Source organism: Natrix helvetica (assembly GCF_964273705.1).
Source record: "Natrix helvetica genome assembly, chromosome: 5".
NCBI lineage: Eukaryota > Metazoa > Chordata > Lepidosauria > Squamata > Natricidae > Natrix > Natrix helvetica.
The window spans coordinates 4635575-4651890 of NC_138551.1; the positions used below are offsets into that span (position 1 = coordinate 4635575).

At 49.3% G+C, this 16316-nt stretch overlaps 1 protein-coding gene across 2 annotated transcripts in view; it reads left to right on the forward strand.

Annotated features, from left to right (window-relative positions):
* The window catches only part of DIS3L2 (DIS3 like 3'-5' exoribonuclease 2), a 223157-nt gene that overhangs the window by 195680 nt on the left and 11161 nt on the right, over positions 1-16316 (forward strand). For both annotated transcript variants that reach the window (XM_081956034.1, XM_081956033.1), the window contains 5 exons: positions 6853-7036; positions 8538-8624; positions 10650-10797; positions 14083-14213; positions 16014-16118. In XM_081956034.1, the coding sequence (XP_081812160.1) occupies positions 6853-7036; positions 8538-8624; positions 10650-10797; positions 14083-14213; positions 16014-16118 (655 nt within the window). The remainder of the gene's footprint in view (positions 1-6852; positions 7037-8537; positions 8625-10649; positions 10798-14082; positions 14214-16013; positions 16119-16316) is intronic.

Here is a 16316-nt window from a genome sequence, read left to right on the forward strand (position 1 = left end):
GGGGAAGAGGAAGGGAAGGGAAGGAAGATTAAAAAAGGGGAAAAGGAAGGGAAGGGAAGGAAGATTAAAGAAGGGGAAAAGGAAGGGAAGGGAAGGAAGATTAAAGAAGGGGAAAAGGAAGGGAAGGGAAGGAAGATTAAAGAAGGGGAAGAGGAAGGGAAGGGAAGGAAGATTAAAGAAGGGGAAAAGGAAGGGAAGGGAAGGAAGATTAAAGAAGGGGAAAGGAAGGGAAGGGAAGGAAGATTAAAAAGGGGAAGAGGAAGGGAAGGGAAGGAAGATTAAAGAAGGGGAAGAGGAAGGGAAGGGAAGGAAGATTAAAGAAGGGGAAAAGGAAGGGAAGGGAAGGAAGATTAAAGAAGGGGAAGAGGAAGGGAAGGGGAAAGGAAAGAAAGACTAAAGAAGGGAAAAAGGAAGGGAAGAGGAAAGGGAAGGAAAGGAAGGTTGAAGAAGGGGAAAAGAAAGGGATGGGAAGGGAAAGAAAGGAAAAAGGAAAGGAGGAAGGGAAGGAAGGGAAGGGAAAAGAAGGAAAGGAGAAAGGGAAGGAAAAGAGGGGAGAGGAGAGGAGAAAGGGAAGGGAAGGAAGGGAAGAAAAGAGAAGGAAGTAAGTTTTTTTTACTTACAACCATTTCTTGAGTGACCATTCAAAGCTGACTGGGTGACTGTGGGCCAATCACTCTGGCTCACCTTTATGGGATCGTCCATTAAGGACTCCAAGATCCCTTTCACTGTTTTTGCTCCGCAGATTTCACCTCATCCGTGCTTCTACTTTTGGGTTTTCCTGCCCAGGTGTAAAAAAATCCCCTTCCTTTTCTCCACGTGACCTTTCCTTTTGTTGGATCGGGTCCCCTGTTCAAATCTCTCAAGATCTTTGGGGATCCTGAACTTGCCCTCTGGCCTCCTTCCCTACGGCTGGCGGCTGGGGAATCCTGGGACTTGTAGAGTCCCCACATCTTCAAAGTGGCTGAGGTCGAGAAAGACGCATATTGGAAGCGTGGCCCTGCTACCCCCAACGTGCCAAGTTCAAATCTTCATCCTTGGATGGGATCCTGAGTGCTAGGTTTGGCTTGGCTGATGTGGTGAGGGACCAGGGGTGAGTTGCAGGCGATTTCGCCCTGATACGGGCGTACCGGTGTCTGCCGGGAGCACCGGGTACCATTCTGGTCGGGTGCTCGGGAGAGCGCGCCCGCCCGGACTCCTTACCTGTATTTGAGCTCTTCGGCGCTTCTGCGCACGTAGTGTAAGGCGCCTGTGCGACGCTCCGCCGAGCAGCTGGAGCGTTGCGGAGGCGTCGCACAGGCATCATGGAGGTAAGGACGCATGCCTGTGCGTGCATGCTGTGCATGTGGGGATGCTGGGCCCCGTTGCACCGTACCGGTTGCATCGGGATCCAGAACCCACCACTGTGACGGACCTAGAATGGGCGAGATCCAGTGATGGGTTGCAGGCCGTACGCCCCAGTACAAGCGTACCAGAGCCAGCCCGAAGCACTGGATACCGTTCCGTTCCGGTGCTCCGGAGGGCCCACCCGCCAGCCCGAGCTCCTTACTGGTGTTTTAAAGCTTCTGCACTGCTGTGCACACGCATGGCACATACAGCACCTGCGTGACACTCAGCTGGAGTGTCGCAGAGGTGCTAAGACGCATTCGCGCGCTGTGCCCGTCCATGAGGGTGCCACCAGCCCGTTCCAACTGCACTGGAAACCCCCCACTGGCGAGATCTCAGGATCTCCTGAACCGACACGGCATCCAAGCTGGACATCCTTCACTTTTTCATGGGAGAAGCATCTACCGCACAATTGAAAGCCCAAAACTTAAATGTGGCCTGGAGACTTGACCGCCGTCCGTCAGAAATGGTGTAGACTGGACCAGGGACAGCTAACTTATTTTGTCGCCGTGTGTAAAAAGCTCATGTGCACGAATCCCACGCACCCCACATGCACATGTGCCCTGCCCTCACGCATACGTGTGAGACCTCGCAGATACATGCACAACCCCCGCAAATGCACTCTCCCACACCCACACATATTCTTGGCTTCCTGGTTGTTGGCAAGAGGCCGATTCTGGGCCTGGACGACTGGCTACACCAACCTGGGAACCAAAATGGGGTCACGGGGGCACTGCGCAGGCCCTCAAATGCAATGCAAGCACCCCCGCATGTGCGCCCTTCCCCCCGTGCATGCATGGCAGAGACCTGAAGATCAGTTGGACAGCGGGGGCCACACACGCATGTGTGGTGGAGCTGGGCTGGCATGACAGCTGGCGTACCGACAGAGAGGGCTCTGCTTGCCACCTATATCACACATGCCACAGATTCGCCATCACAGGTGCAGCGTCTCCTGCTTCGGGGGGGGGTTGGACTAGATGACCTACAAGGTCCCATCCAACTCTGTGAATCTGAATTAATGCTGGAAGACAGGGCTGCTTGGTTCGCAGGTGGCTGTTGATAGGCAGCAGACGAAGGTTCCCCAGGATTTTGAAAAGAAAAATCACCTTTCAATGAAAGGAAGTAGAGATTGGAGAAGCATCCGGGAGAAGAAAAAAAAAAACTCCTCATGATCAAAATTGGGATTGTGAGGGAAAAATCTCCTCAGGATCCAGATTTACCCTGGAGGCAATGGCCTCCGGCCTCCCCTCCATTTAGGCAACAAAAACGGAATGCACAGGTACAGTATAGGTGGCACCTGGCTCAACAGTAGTAACTGTGAAAGGGATCTTGGAGTCCTAGTGGACAACCATTTAAATAGGAGCCAGCAGTGTGCAGCAGCTGCCAAAAAAGCCAACACAGTTCTAGGCTGCATCAACAGAGGGATAGAATCAAGATCACGTGAAGTGTTAATACCACTTTATAAGGCCTTGGTAAGGCCACACTTGGAATACTGCATTCAGTTCTGGTCGCCACGATGTAAAAAAGATGTGGAGACTCTAGAAAGAGTGCAGAGAAGAGCAACAAAGATGATTAGGGGACTGAAGACTAAAACATATGAAGAACGGTTGCAGGAACTGGGTATGTTTAGCTTAAGAGAAAGAAGGACCAGGGGAGACATGATAGCAGTGTTCCAATATCTCAGGGGTTGCCCCAAAGAAGAGGGAGTCAAACTATTCTCCAAGGCACCTGAGGGCAGGAGAAGAAGCAATGGGTGGAAACTAATCAAGGAGAGAAGCAACTTGCCCCTGACCACAGTTGAACTAGTGAATTGGGCAGCCTGTCCTACAATACAATAGTAGAGTTGGAAGGGACCTTGGAGGTCTTCTAGTCTAACCCTCTGCCTAGGCAGGAAATCTTATACCGTTTCAGACAAAAAGCTATCCAACATCTTCTTAAAGACTTCCAGTGTTGGGGCATTCACAAATTCTGGAGGCAACTTCTGTTCCACTGATTAATTGTCAGGAAGTTTCTCCTCAGTTCTAAGTTGCTTCTCTCCTTGATTAGTTTCCACCCATTGCTTCTTGTCCTGCCCTCAGGTGCCTTGGAGAATAGTTTGACTCCCTCTTCTTTGTGGCAACCCCTGAGATATTGGAACAATGCTATCATGTCTCCCCTAGTCCTTCTTTCTCTTAAGCTAAACATACCCAGTTCCTGCAACCGTTCTTCATATGTTTTAGCCTCCAGTACCCTAATCCTCTTGGTTGCTCTTCTCTGCACTCTTTCTAGAGTCTCCACATCTTTTTTACATCGTGGCGACCAAAACTGAATGCAGTATTCCAAGTGTGGCCTTACCAAGGCCTTATAAAGTGGTATTAACACTTCACGTGATCTTGATTCTATCCCTCTGTTGATGCAGCCTAGAACTGTGTTGGCTTTTTTGGCAGCTCTCTTTGTTGGCTTGTTTGTTTTGTGAGTGTGCCCCACAACAGGCATGGTATCGGTCTGTTGCGCGCCTAGTGCAGCTGGGAAAGCTGAGCAGGTTCACATGGCCAATTTTGTGGGAATCTCATAAAGGAGGAAAGTCTAAAATGGGGAACAACGCTGCCACCCAGTGGTGTTTCCATGGCATAGCATCAGCTTTAGGAATTTTTACAGAGAATGATATATATGACTATGATATATAATGATATATAATGATATATAATGATATACAGTATGTCTGGTTGACTAAAATTAGTCAACCAGGTCATGGTTTCCCCCTAAGATGCTTTTTCAGGAGGCAGCTGGACTTTCTTGTTTTTCTTTTGAAGACGTTTCGCTTCTCCTCCAAGAAGCTTCTTCAGCTCTGGCTTCCATTCCCCACCATCCAGTCAGAGTTGAAGAAGCTTCTTGGAGGAGAAGCGAAACGTCTTCAAAAGAAAAACAAGAAAGTCCCGTTGCCTCCTGAAAAAAGCACCTTTGGGATAACGGAAAATATTGGTAGAAGAGGGTTAAAACGAGGCGTTCCTTAGCTTGACTGTTTTTAGCTAAACATTTCATTACCCAAACTACGATAAGTAACATTATCAGTGCTCCCTTCTAGCACTGATGATGATGTATCCACTTTCGGTAATGAAACATCTAAATAATATTGAATAAAACATTAAATAAAGTGCTGGAAGAAATGTCCTTCTGGATTCAGCTCCAAGTGGGGAAAAGGACCCTGGAAACACAGAGGCTGCTTAGAAAGATGGTTTAATGGTGGACAGGATTACATGGCTTGAGCTCCTGAACAGAAAAGGGGGATCCCAGGCTTCCAGATGTTGGGTGAAGAAGGAAAAGAGAGCAAGATGCTGAAAGATCCTGGTTTTATACCCTGTCTGGCTCTTGATCTTGTATTCTGATTGGTTGTCAGACTCCCATGGGGCCATGCAGGGGCAACTCTCTAGGCTGTGAATCCAGGTTTAGCTGAGGATTGCTTCTTCCCAGGCGCCCTGTGGTGAGACGGGTAAAGGGCTAAGACTATCATACCTTAATCCCATCGCCCTGGAGCTGAAGGGGGAGATCTTTGTTATGTAGAACAGACTGTCAAAGGTGGGGGGCTATTAAGAGTGAGTCTGCTTCCTTCCCAAAAAGACGTTTCTCCATTTCTGATCCAGGGAAAATATAATATTCTGCCTTTTTCAATATTTCCCAGGATATTTCCTTCTTCTAGAGGGGTGGGCGCTAACTTCCTACAAATGAAAATAATGAAGCTCGGAAGCTTTACACGTCAAGGAATTGCTCCAGAACAATGCTTGGAGAATACCTTGCAAGGCTGTTGTGGTTAAGAGGAACGTCCAAAGCTGGTTTGATTCTCCACCTTTGAATGCCTGGAGCTTATGCCCCGAGTATCTTCTGCAGAAGACATCAGCTCAGGGTTTCGTATGAAGTCCTTTCTCAAGGTGTCCTCCTCACATGGAGACAACTTGGTGGGTTATGCGCCATTTAACAGGATAATGAAATTATAGAGCTGGAAGGGACCTTGGAGGTCTTCTAGTCGACCCCCCTCTGTGGGCACGTGAGCCGTTGCCCCAGTTCAGCTCTGCCACGCATGTACCCATGCCTCCCACTGGCCCGCTGGTCTTCAGGTCACTGCTGCGCATGAAGGCAAGGGGGCATGTGCACAGGGGTGGAGAGCATGTGGGGGGCATGTGTATATTCATGGAGAGGGCAGGGCACTCTTCTTTGTGGCAACCCCTGAGATATTGGAATAATGCTATCATGTCTCCCCTAGTCCTTCTTTCTCTTAAGCTAAACATACCCAGTTCCTGCAACCGTTCTTCATATGTTTTAGCCTCCAGTCCCCTAATCCTCTTTCTTGCTCTTCTCTGCACTCTTTCCAGAGTCTCCACATCTTTTCTACATCGTGGGGACCAAAACTGGATGCAAATATTCCAAGTGTGGCCTCACCAAGGCATTATAAATAACTTACGAAAGTTCATTTAGTGACCGTACGAAGTTACAGTGGCAGAGGAAAAAGTGATTTATGAACATTTTTCACACTGATGACCCTTTGCAGAATTCCCATGGGGACGTAATTTACCCTCGGGTGCTTGACAGTTGACTCACATTTTACGAAGGTCGCAAGGTCACGGGATCTCCCTTTGCGTCCTTCTGACAAGCAGAGTCAAGGGGGAAGGCTAGATCCACTTTACAACCGTGTGACTCGTTTCAACAACCACAGGGATTCCGTTAAAAAACTGCAGCAAGAAAAGCTGTAAAACAGGGCAAAGCTCACTTGACAAAAGTCTCCCCTAGCAACATCAATTTTGGGCTCCATTGTGGTCGTATGTTGAGGACTACCTGTATGTGATTGTCCATCCCTATTCCTCCCTTGTGTTGTGACCCACCAGCAGAGCTGGCAGCAGATTCGGACAGTGAGGAGGTTGGGGAGGAAGATGGGCCAGTCCTGGAGTCTGGGGAAGGCTCTGATGAGGGCTCTGTGTCGGAAGCAGAGAGGAGACCAGGGCCGTCTGACAGTTATCAGCTGCCTTCGGAGTCAGACATCAGTGAGGCAGAAGAACAGCTGGAGCCTGTTCCCAGTGTGTGCATGTGCAGTGATGCCAGACGAAGGGAAGAGCTAAAGAACAGGGGTCGACTTGGGAGTAAGGCCACAGGAGGACGTTGAATGGCCCCTCCCAGAGGAAATAAAAGAGGAGCGAAAGGGGAGTGGAGTTTGCAGGAGACCATGAGTTCGCTTCATTGGTTCGTGACTCTCCGAGGCTCCTTGCCAGGTTTTGCAGAGATTGGCCTGGCAGCTCTCCAAGCCAGAGAAGGTCTGTGACTGTAAATCCTCCCTTGAAAGATTTTGCTGGATGTGAAGGAGCAGAATTCACAGCCAATTAATAAAAGGGGTTTTTGTCGGGACCAGGAGTTTGCTTCATGCTCTCGGGAAGCCTCGGTCAGAACAGCCTGGTCCTCCTCCCTGCCCCTCACCCGTCTTCGCTTTTTCCTTGCTTCCTCCAGGCTGGTGGAAGAATTCATGCTGCTGGCCAACATGGCAGTGGCCCATCGGATTTACCGCTCCTTCCCCACCCAGGCTCTCCTGCGCCGGCATCCCCCCCCTCAGAGCAAGATGCTCCACGACCTCATGGCCTTCTGCAACCAGATGGGCCTGGAGATCGACTGCAGCAGTGCCGGGGCCTTGCACGTGAGTAAGCGGCAGGAGGGGAGGGGAGGGGGAGGGGAGGGGGGGAGGGGGAACTCAAAAAGGGGCTCCTGCTGCATTCAGCCAAGGTTTGGAGCTTGGAAAACGACTCTGGAAGGAAAGGAGGAAAGGAGAGGAAGGAAAGGAAAGGAGGAGAGTAAAAGATAGGAAGGAAAGGAAAGGAGAGGAAAGGAGAGGAGGTGAAGGAGAGGAAAAGAAAGGAAGAGAGGAAAGGAAGGGGAAGAAAGGAAAGGACGAGAGGAAAGGAGAGGAGGAAAGAAAAGGAAAGGAGGAGAGGAAAGGAGAGGAGAGGAGGAAAGGAGAGAAAGTAAAGGAAGGGAAGGGAGGAAAGGAAAGGAGGAGAGGAAAGGAGAGGAGGAAAGAAAAGGAAAGGAGGAGAGGAAAGGAGAGGAAGTAAAGGAAGGGAAGGGAAGGAAAGGGAGGAAAGGAAAGGAGGAGAGGAAAGGAGAGGAGGAAAGAAAAGGAAGGAAAGGAGAGGAAAGGAGGAGATGAGAGGAAAGGAGAGGAGAGAATGGAAGGGAAAGGAGAGGAAGGAGAGGAAGGGAAGGGAAGGGAAGGAGTGGGTTAGTAGAGGGAGACCGTAGAGGGAGGTGGGAAGGGAGGGGTTTGTGGAAAGGAGGAGGAGGACTGTGGGGTCCTTGGTGCTCTCTGAGCTTGGTGGTCTTCTTGCAGACGTTTCGTTACCAAACTAGGTAACATCATCAGTGCTAAGAAGGAGTGGGGTTTGTGGATGGAAGAGGAGGAGGAGGAGGAAGACAGTGGGGTCCTTGGTGCTCTCTGAACATGGTCGTTCTCTTACAGATGTTTCATTATCCAGCTAGATAACAACATCAGTGTTATGGCTTACACTAAGGCAGGACCAGAATTCACCGTCTCCTGGTGATTGGCCCAAAGCCCCCCAGCCAGCATTCATGTCGAAGATGGGACTAGAACTCACCCTCTCCTGGTCTCTAGACCAGCACTTTCACCACTAGACCAAACAACCACCCACTCCCCCTGCAACGTGGAGGCACAGGTGTCAAGAGAGTTTGTTGCAAAAATTCAAACCCAGAAAGCACACACAGATAACTGATTCAGCAGGATTCATTCACTTCTGTTTACATACGCAACAACACATCAATAAATGTACAATACCAACAGCAGATTCTTCCAACGGGGTAGAGAGGAGAGGTTGGTTTCCAGTTTCAATTCAGAGAGCAGACAGACTTGACTAGTTCTCTTGCACAGACTCAGAGCTACACAGGCAAGCCACGCCCAGGCTCCTAGCCATCGGGCACAGCTCTCAGTCTCCAAATAGTTCCCATTGGCTGATCCAGTTGCCATGCCCATACATTGGCTGACCTTGTTACCATATCCTATTCCAGCCAGTCCCCAAATGGCTGACCTGTTACCATGTCCTATTCCCGTCCATGAATATTCTGACACAAGCCACCTTTGCTCCGCTCCTTACGTCTGCGTCTGTTTCTCTCTCTTTCTCTTCCAGAAAAGCCTGAATGAAACCTTTGGGAATGACCAATACAGCGAGGCGAGGAAGGAGGTGCTGACCAACATGTTCTCTCGTCCCATGCAGGTAGGAAGGAAAGAAGGAGGGGCCCTCCCAAAGGACCCCTCCCTGCCCAATGGGGGCATTACAATGCAGGTGGTGGAGGCTGCCTCTAAAAGGCCAGCCGGAGGTATACAGTTGGCGCAGAAGCCAGCAGCCCTGAGTTAACGGACAGGAGAGTTATTTTGATTTTGAACTTGATTTTATTCACTCCATTCGTTTGCTGCTCATCTCAGCACAAGGCTTATAACTGGGGGCCTGGGCTAAGAGGAGGTTTCCGGTTTATATTAAGCCAGGGGTGTCCAAACTTGGGAACTTTAAGACTTGTGGACTTCAACTCCCAGCCAGGCTGGGGAATTCTGGGAGTTGAAGTCCACAAGTCTTAAAGTTCCCAAGTTTGGACACCCCTGTATTAAGCTATCATATGTAATGTACCGTATTTTTCGTAGTATAAGACGCACCGAGATTTTGAAGAGGCAAATTTTTTAAAAAAGGTTTTGCATTCTGCAGACCTCCCCAAAACGGCCTCTTTTCAAAAAAAAAAAAAAGAGGGGGGGGCATGCATAGCCTTAAGGAGGCTTATAGAGTGCTCCTGGGGGCTGAGAGGGCATAAAACGGCCCGTTCTTCGCTCATTTCTGCCCTCCCCAGCCCCCAGGAGCTCTCTGAAAGCCTCCTAACGGCTCTGCATGGCCATTTTGGTGAAGTTGGCAGGGTTTCAGGAGGCAAAAATGCTGTATTCAGTGTATAAGACACACCCAGATTTTCAGCCTCTTTTTTGAGGGAAAAAGGTTGCGTCTTATACTCCGAAAAATACGGTAATGTGTTAAGCTGTATGTATGTATGTATGTATGTATGTATGTATGTATGTATGTATGTGTATGTATCAGGGGTGGGTTTCTCCCAGCATTACTTCCAGTTTGGTGCACACGCATATATAGGATTGGCCTATCACGCATGCAGTGGCCAAATGGATTAATAGTGAATAAAGGCAGATATCTCTTTAATGGTTTGATGTTAGCAGTGGCTAACGAAAGCTAAGTGAGCAATATATTTTAAAGTTCCGGAGATCGCAATGTCTTTTTCTTCTTTTACACACACACACACATACACACACATACACACACACACAGAGCTGTGGTGGCACAGTGGTTAGAGTGCAGTACTGCAGGCTACTTCTGCTGGCTGCCTGCAATTTTGGAGTTCGAATCTCACCAGGCTCAAGGTTGACTCAGCCTTCTATCCTTCCGCAGTGGGTAAAATGAAGGCCCTGATTGTTGGGGGCAAAAGGCTGACTCTTTAAACCACTTTAGAGAGGGCTATAAAGCACTACAAAGCGATATACATGTCTTAAGTGCTATTGCTATAAAGTGGAAGGTGTCCAACCTTGGTAACTTTAAGACCGGTGGACTTTGTCAGAGTGTCGTTGCAGCAATTTCATCCAGAAAGCACACACAGGTAACGGATTCAGCAGGATTCATTAACTTCTCTTTATATATAATATAACACATGAAGTAAATATACAATACCAAAAGCAGGTTTTTCCAACATGGTAGCAAATACAAGCAAAACACAGGCAGAGGAGAGAACAGTTTCAGTTTCAGTTCAGAGCAGCAGACTAGTTTAGAGCTCAGCACAGACTCAGAGCTGCAGAGCTAAGCCACGCCCACGCTCCTTGCTGTCTCCTTGTTGCTCGCACAGCAAATACTATTTCAGTTTCCAAACAGCCCTCATTGGCTGACCTGTTACCATGTCTGTTCCAGTCTATGAACATTCATACTCTGACAGGCTTCAACTCCCAGAATTCCCCAGCCACAGGCCTTAAAGTTGCCAAGGTTGAATCCCCCTGTTACAAAGCCTTTTCTGGACTGACACCCAGATCTCCATGTTCCCTGAGATGGAGAGAGACGTCCGAGTATCTCTTCCCCACCTACTCCTCCTCTTCCTAAAACTTTGCAGCTTCTTTCACCGTCAGCCATGCTGGAACGGCCTCCGTCTTCCTTCCCAGCCCCGTTGCTGGTGGCTTCTGATCCATCCATCCCTCCTCTTTGCAGATGGCGGTTTATTTCTGTACCGGCATGCTGAAGGACGAAGCCCTCTTCCGCCACTATGCCCTCAACGTGCCTCTCTACACCCATTTTACGTCGCCCATCCGCCGGTTTCCGGACATCGTGGTACACCGGCTACTTTCGGCTTCGCTGGGTGAGTTTTTCAGGATGATGGGCTAGCTGGCTGCCTCTAGGGAAGCATAGAGCAGGGCTCTCCAACCGTGGCAACTTTAAGATCTGTAGAGAATTCTGGTACTTGAAGTCCACAAGTCTTAAAGTTGCCAAGGTCGGACTCTCCTTCAGTAGAGCGTCTTTCCTCAACTGAGTGCTCTTCATTCATTCACTCACAAGAGAGACGAGACAGAGAGAGATGCCTAAGGTGAGACTAGAACTCCCAGTCTCCTGGTGATTGGTCCAAAGTCACCCATCTGGCTGTCATGTCTAATGTGAGACTAGAACTCCCAGTCTCCTGGTGATTGGTCCAAAGTCACCCATCTGGCTGTCATGTCTAAAGTGAGACTAGAACTCCCAGTCTCCTGGTGATTGATCCAAAGTCACCCGTCTGGCTGTCATGTCTAAAGTGAGACTAGAACTCCCAGTCTCCTGGTGATTGATCCAAAGTCACCCATCTGGCTGTCATGTCTAAAGTGAGACTAGAACTCCCAGTCTCCTGGTGATTGGTCCAAAGTCACCCGTCTGGCTGTCATGTCTAAAGTGAGACTAGAACTCCCAGTCTCCTGGTGATTGATCCAAAGTCACCCATCTGGCTGTCATGTCTAAAGTGAGACTAGAACTCCCAGTCTCCTGGTGATTGATCCAAAGTCACCCATCTGGCTGTCATATCCAAAGGTGAGACTAGATCTCCCAGTCTCCTGGTGATTGCTCCAAAGTCACCCACCTGGCTGTCATATCCAAAGATGAGACTGGAACTCCCAGTCTCCTGGTGATTGGTCCAAAGTCCCCCATCTGGCTGTCATATCCAAAGGTGAGACTAGATCTCCCAGTCTCTTGGTGATTGGTCCAAAGTCACCCATCTGGCTGTCAGACATGAGACTAGAGCTCCCAGTCTCCTGGTGATTGGTCCAAAGTCACCCATCTGGCTGTCATGTCTAAACTGAGACTAGAACTCCCAGTCTCCTGGTGATTGGTCCAAAGTCACCCGTCTGGCTGTCATGTCTAAAGTGAGACTAGAACTCCCAGTCTCCTGGTGATTGGTCCAAAGTCACCCATCTGGCTGTCAGACATGAGACTAGAGCTCCCAGTCTCCTGGTGATTGGTCCAAAGTCACCCATCTGGCTGTCATGTCTAAACTGAGACTAGAACTCCCAGTCTTCTGGTGATTGGTCCAAAGTCACCCGTCTGGCTGTCATGTCTAAAGTGAGACTAGAACTCCCAGTCTCCTGGTGATTGGCCCAAAGTCACCCACCTGGCTGTCATATCCAAAGGTGAGACTAGATCTCCCAGTCTCCTGGTGATTGGTCCAAAGTCACCCATCTGGCTGTCATGTCTAAAGTGAGACTAGAACTCCCAGTCTCCTGGTGATTGGTCCAAAGTCACCCACCTGGCTGTCATATCCAAAGGTGAGACTGGAACTCCCAGTCTCCTGGTGATTGGTCCAAAGTCACCCACCTGGCTGTCATATCCAAAGGTGAGACTGGAACTCCCAGTCTCCTGGTGATTGGTCCAAAGTCACCCACCTGGCTGTCATATCCAAAGGTGAGACTAGAACTCCCAGTCTCCTGGTGATTGGTCCAAAGTCTCCTAACTGGCTTAACCCCTTAAGCACTACCCTCATTCTATGTTCCTTTTCCCAGTCAACCAACACCCCTTTCTGCACTCTAGAAGGTGCAAAAGTCAGGGTTTTTTTCTGTAGGGCATGGACGGCTGGTGGGCTGTGCTCGGGACTGTCATAAAACGGGAGACACTAAAAAAATAGAAATGCAAGACTGCAACCACAATTCCACTTTGAATCAAAAGGTTTTTTTTAATTTCATGATTAGTTCAAACGTGAAAATGTCAGGGATTTACATCAATACTTCAGCGAGAATATACTTACATATTTTCTCATTGCAACAATGGTCAGAGATAGCAGCTACTGTATTTTTCGGTGTATAAGATGCACCGGAGTATAAGATGCACCAAGGTTCTGAAGAGGGGATTTTTTTTAAAAAAAGTTTTTGCACTCTGCAGAAACTCTCCCCAAAATGGCCTATTTTTTGTCAAAAAAATGACATGCATAGCCTTTAGGAGGCTTATAGAGTGCTCTCAGGGGCTGGGGGGGGGAGGCAAAATTGAGCAAAAAAAAGGGCCCACTTTTCTCTCGTTTCTGCCCTCCCCAGCCCCCAGGAGCACTCTGGAAGCTTCCTAAAGGCTATGCATGGCTATTTTTGCAAATGGGACAGGGTTTTGGGAGGCCAAAAATGCTGTATTCAGCGTACAACACGCACCCGGATTTTCAGCCTCTTTTTTGAGTGAAAAAGGTGCGTCTTATACTCCGAAAAATACGGTATGTCCAGTGAGGAGCAACTACCATCAATGGCCCCGACATGATTGCAACCCTTCACTTTTATAGCTTTTATTCACATACCTTCTGTTCCCCTGGAATATTACCAGGGCAACTTCCTCTCCTCCCAGTGCCATCCTTCGTTTACCGCATTTCCATGTCCCCTTCAGAGATTTCCTCCCCTCTGCAACGTTCATTTCCTTATTTCTTCATGTCCCAGATAGCTTACATTTAAAAATATCTCAAAACTGATTATACTGCATGTTATAAGGCAGGGGTGTCCAAACTTGGGAACTTTAAGACTTGTGGACTTCAACTCCCAGAATTCCCCAGCCAGCATGGCTGGCTGGGGAATTCTGGGAGTTGAAGTTCACAAGTCTTAAAGTTCCCAAGTTTGGACACCCCTGTTATAAGGTTTTCACAGTAAGGATTACAATTTTCATTTGTCTGCAAGTCTCAAGCAAGCACTTTAATATATACCAACTTATAAGGTCTCTAATAAGAACATAGGCCTACAGGAGCATAGGTATAGGACAGTGGTGGGTTGCAGGCGGTAAGCCCCAAGATAGGCGTACTGGTGCCTGCCGGGAGCACCAGGTACCATTCCTGTACGGTGCTCTGGAGGGCCCACCCGAGCTCCTTACCTGTACTTGAGCTCTTCGGCGCTTCCCGCATGTGCACAGGGCGTACAGCGCCTGCACGACACTCTGCCAAGCAGCTGGAGGGTCGCGGATGCGTCGCTGCGGTAAGGATGCATGTGGGGAATGCTGGGCTTTGTTGCAATGGGATCCGGAACCCACCACTGGTATAGGATCAAAGAATATAGGTGTAGGAAGAGATTTTCTCACAGCACCTACCACCCCAAGAAAACGGCGGGGGTGGGTGGGCAGGGGTCTCCCCCAGGCTACTAACAACCAGATGTTGTCTCTTTTCAAGGGCTGAGTCCTGCCCCACAGATGGAGGAGGCTGAGATACAGAAGCAAGCAGAGCATTGCAACGACCGCAAGATGGCTTCCAAGCGAGTGCAGGAACTGAGCGTCGACCTCTTCTTTGCTGTGTTTGTCAAGGTCAGGGGTCCGAGGCCCATTTGGGACCCCGGAGGGGAGGGACAGGCACGGGGGACGGGACGGGAGGGACCTCTGAAAATTGGCCAGGTGTTGTGTTTGCAGAGTCCCCGTCTGCTGGAATAAACATCGCCTTTCTTTCATCGGTTCATTTCCGTTCATTAAACGAAACATTGTTAAGACAAGTTGTGCCCATTTTACGAACTTTCTCACCGCCGCTGTTAAGCGAACCACTGCAGTTGCTAAGTGAGTAACATAGTTGAGTGAATTCCCATTGATTTTGCTTGTTGGAATGTCGCAAAAAAGGAATCACGTGACCTCGGGACACTTCAACCAGTGGTAGCAGTCATCCGGTTTGGGCTGGTTTGGGTGACCGGTAGTGGCGACCTGTGGGTGGCACCTACCCACCCCTAGCACTATACTGCCCTATTTAGCCATGTTTTCTAAGCTGCATGCATGTGTGCGAGTTGCACGCATGAGCAAAGTGCATTCGTGCGAGTTGCACGCACGAGCAAAGTGCATTCGTGCGAGTTGCACGCACGAGCAAAGTGCATTCGTGCGAGTTGCACGCACGAGCAAAGTGCATTCGTGCGAGTTGCACGCACGAGCAAAGTGCATTCGTGCGAGTTGCGCGCACGAGCAAAGTGCATTCGTGCGAGTTGCGCGCACGAGCAAAGTGCATTCGTGCGAGTTGCGCGCACGAGCAAAGTGCATTCGTGCGAGTTGCACGCACGAGCAAAGTGCATTCGTGCGAGTTGCACGCACGAGCAAAGTGCATTCGTGCGAGTTGCACGCACGAGCAAAGCGCATGCACAGGAGGCACATGCGCACATTTTTGGTGCATGGCAAACCGGTGGTAAAATCATGTAAAACCCACTTCTGACTTCAACCATCATAAATATGAGCTGCCAAGAGCTTTGGTGTGGACATGACAACAGTCGTAAGTGTAAATAACGGTTATAAATCACTTTTTTCAGTGCTGTTGTAACTTTGACCAGGAGGACGTGACAGTGGTCGTAAATGTGAATAACAGCCATAAGTCACTTTTTTCAGTGCCGTTGTAACTTCAAAAGGACACTAAGCGAATGATTGTAAATCAGTTGAGAAACTCTACACATATAGTAGAGTTTCTCAGCTGTGGACTTCAGTTCTGGCCATGCTGCCTGGGGAATGCTGGGAGTTGAAGTCCACATGACCTGATTTAGGAATGCTGGGAGTTGAAGTCCACACATCTTAAAAGCTGCCAAGCGGAAAAACACCGATCCCCAAATGGGCCACAGGGGAGATTTTTCTCTTGGGTGGGGGGGACCTACGAATTTTTCAATGAAAATACCGATACGTGCAGTCCTTGACTTACGACAGTCCATTTAGTGACTGTTCAAAGTTACGACGGCACTGAAAAAAAATGACTTTAGGACCCATTTTTCACACTTGTGACTGACGCAGCGTCTCCATGGCCACCTGAGCAAAATTCAGATGCTCGGCAACCGACTCATATTTAGGACGATGTGCCGGGGATCAAGCGATCCCCTTTTGCGACTTCTCTGACAAGCAAAGTCCACGGGGAAGCCCGGTTCACTTAACAACCATGTTCCTAACTTCACAACTGCACTGAGTCCCTTAATCGCGGAGGCAAGAAAAGTCATAAAACGGGGCCCTTAATCACCGTTTCGCTCGGCAACATCAATTTTTGGTGGTTTAGGAGGCTTGGATGGGAACCAGGTTCAAATCTCCTGGGTGGAACGAAGGGGCCGCTCCGCTTTGCTCATCCCTCCCTCTTTCTGTGTGTGTTGTGCCTCGCAGGAGTGTGGACCGCTGGAGTCGGAGGCCATGGTGATGGGCGTGCTGAGCGAGGCTTTTGACGTCCTAGTGCTGCGGTTTGGAGTCCAGAAGCGCATTTATTGCAACGTGAGTCCATGCGATTCCCTGGCTGGCACAGCAACAAACCCTCTGTAATTAATCAACGATTCCCTTAATTAGGAGCCCCGGCAGCCCCGGCAAAACGTTTCTCTCTTAGGCTAACAAGTCCGTCCATCCCGGAGCTGAATAGTTGCCTGCCACATCTATCCATCTCCACCCCTTGCCTTTTATCCCCAGAGCTAGGGT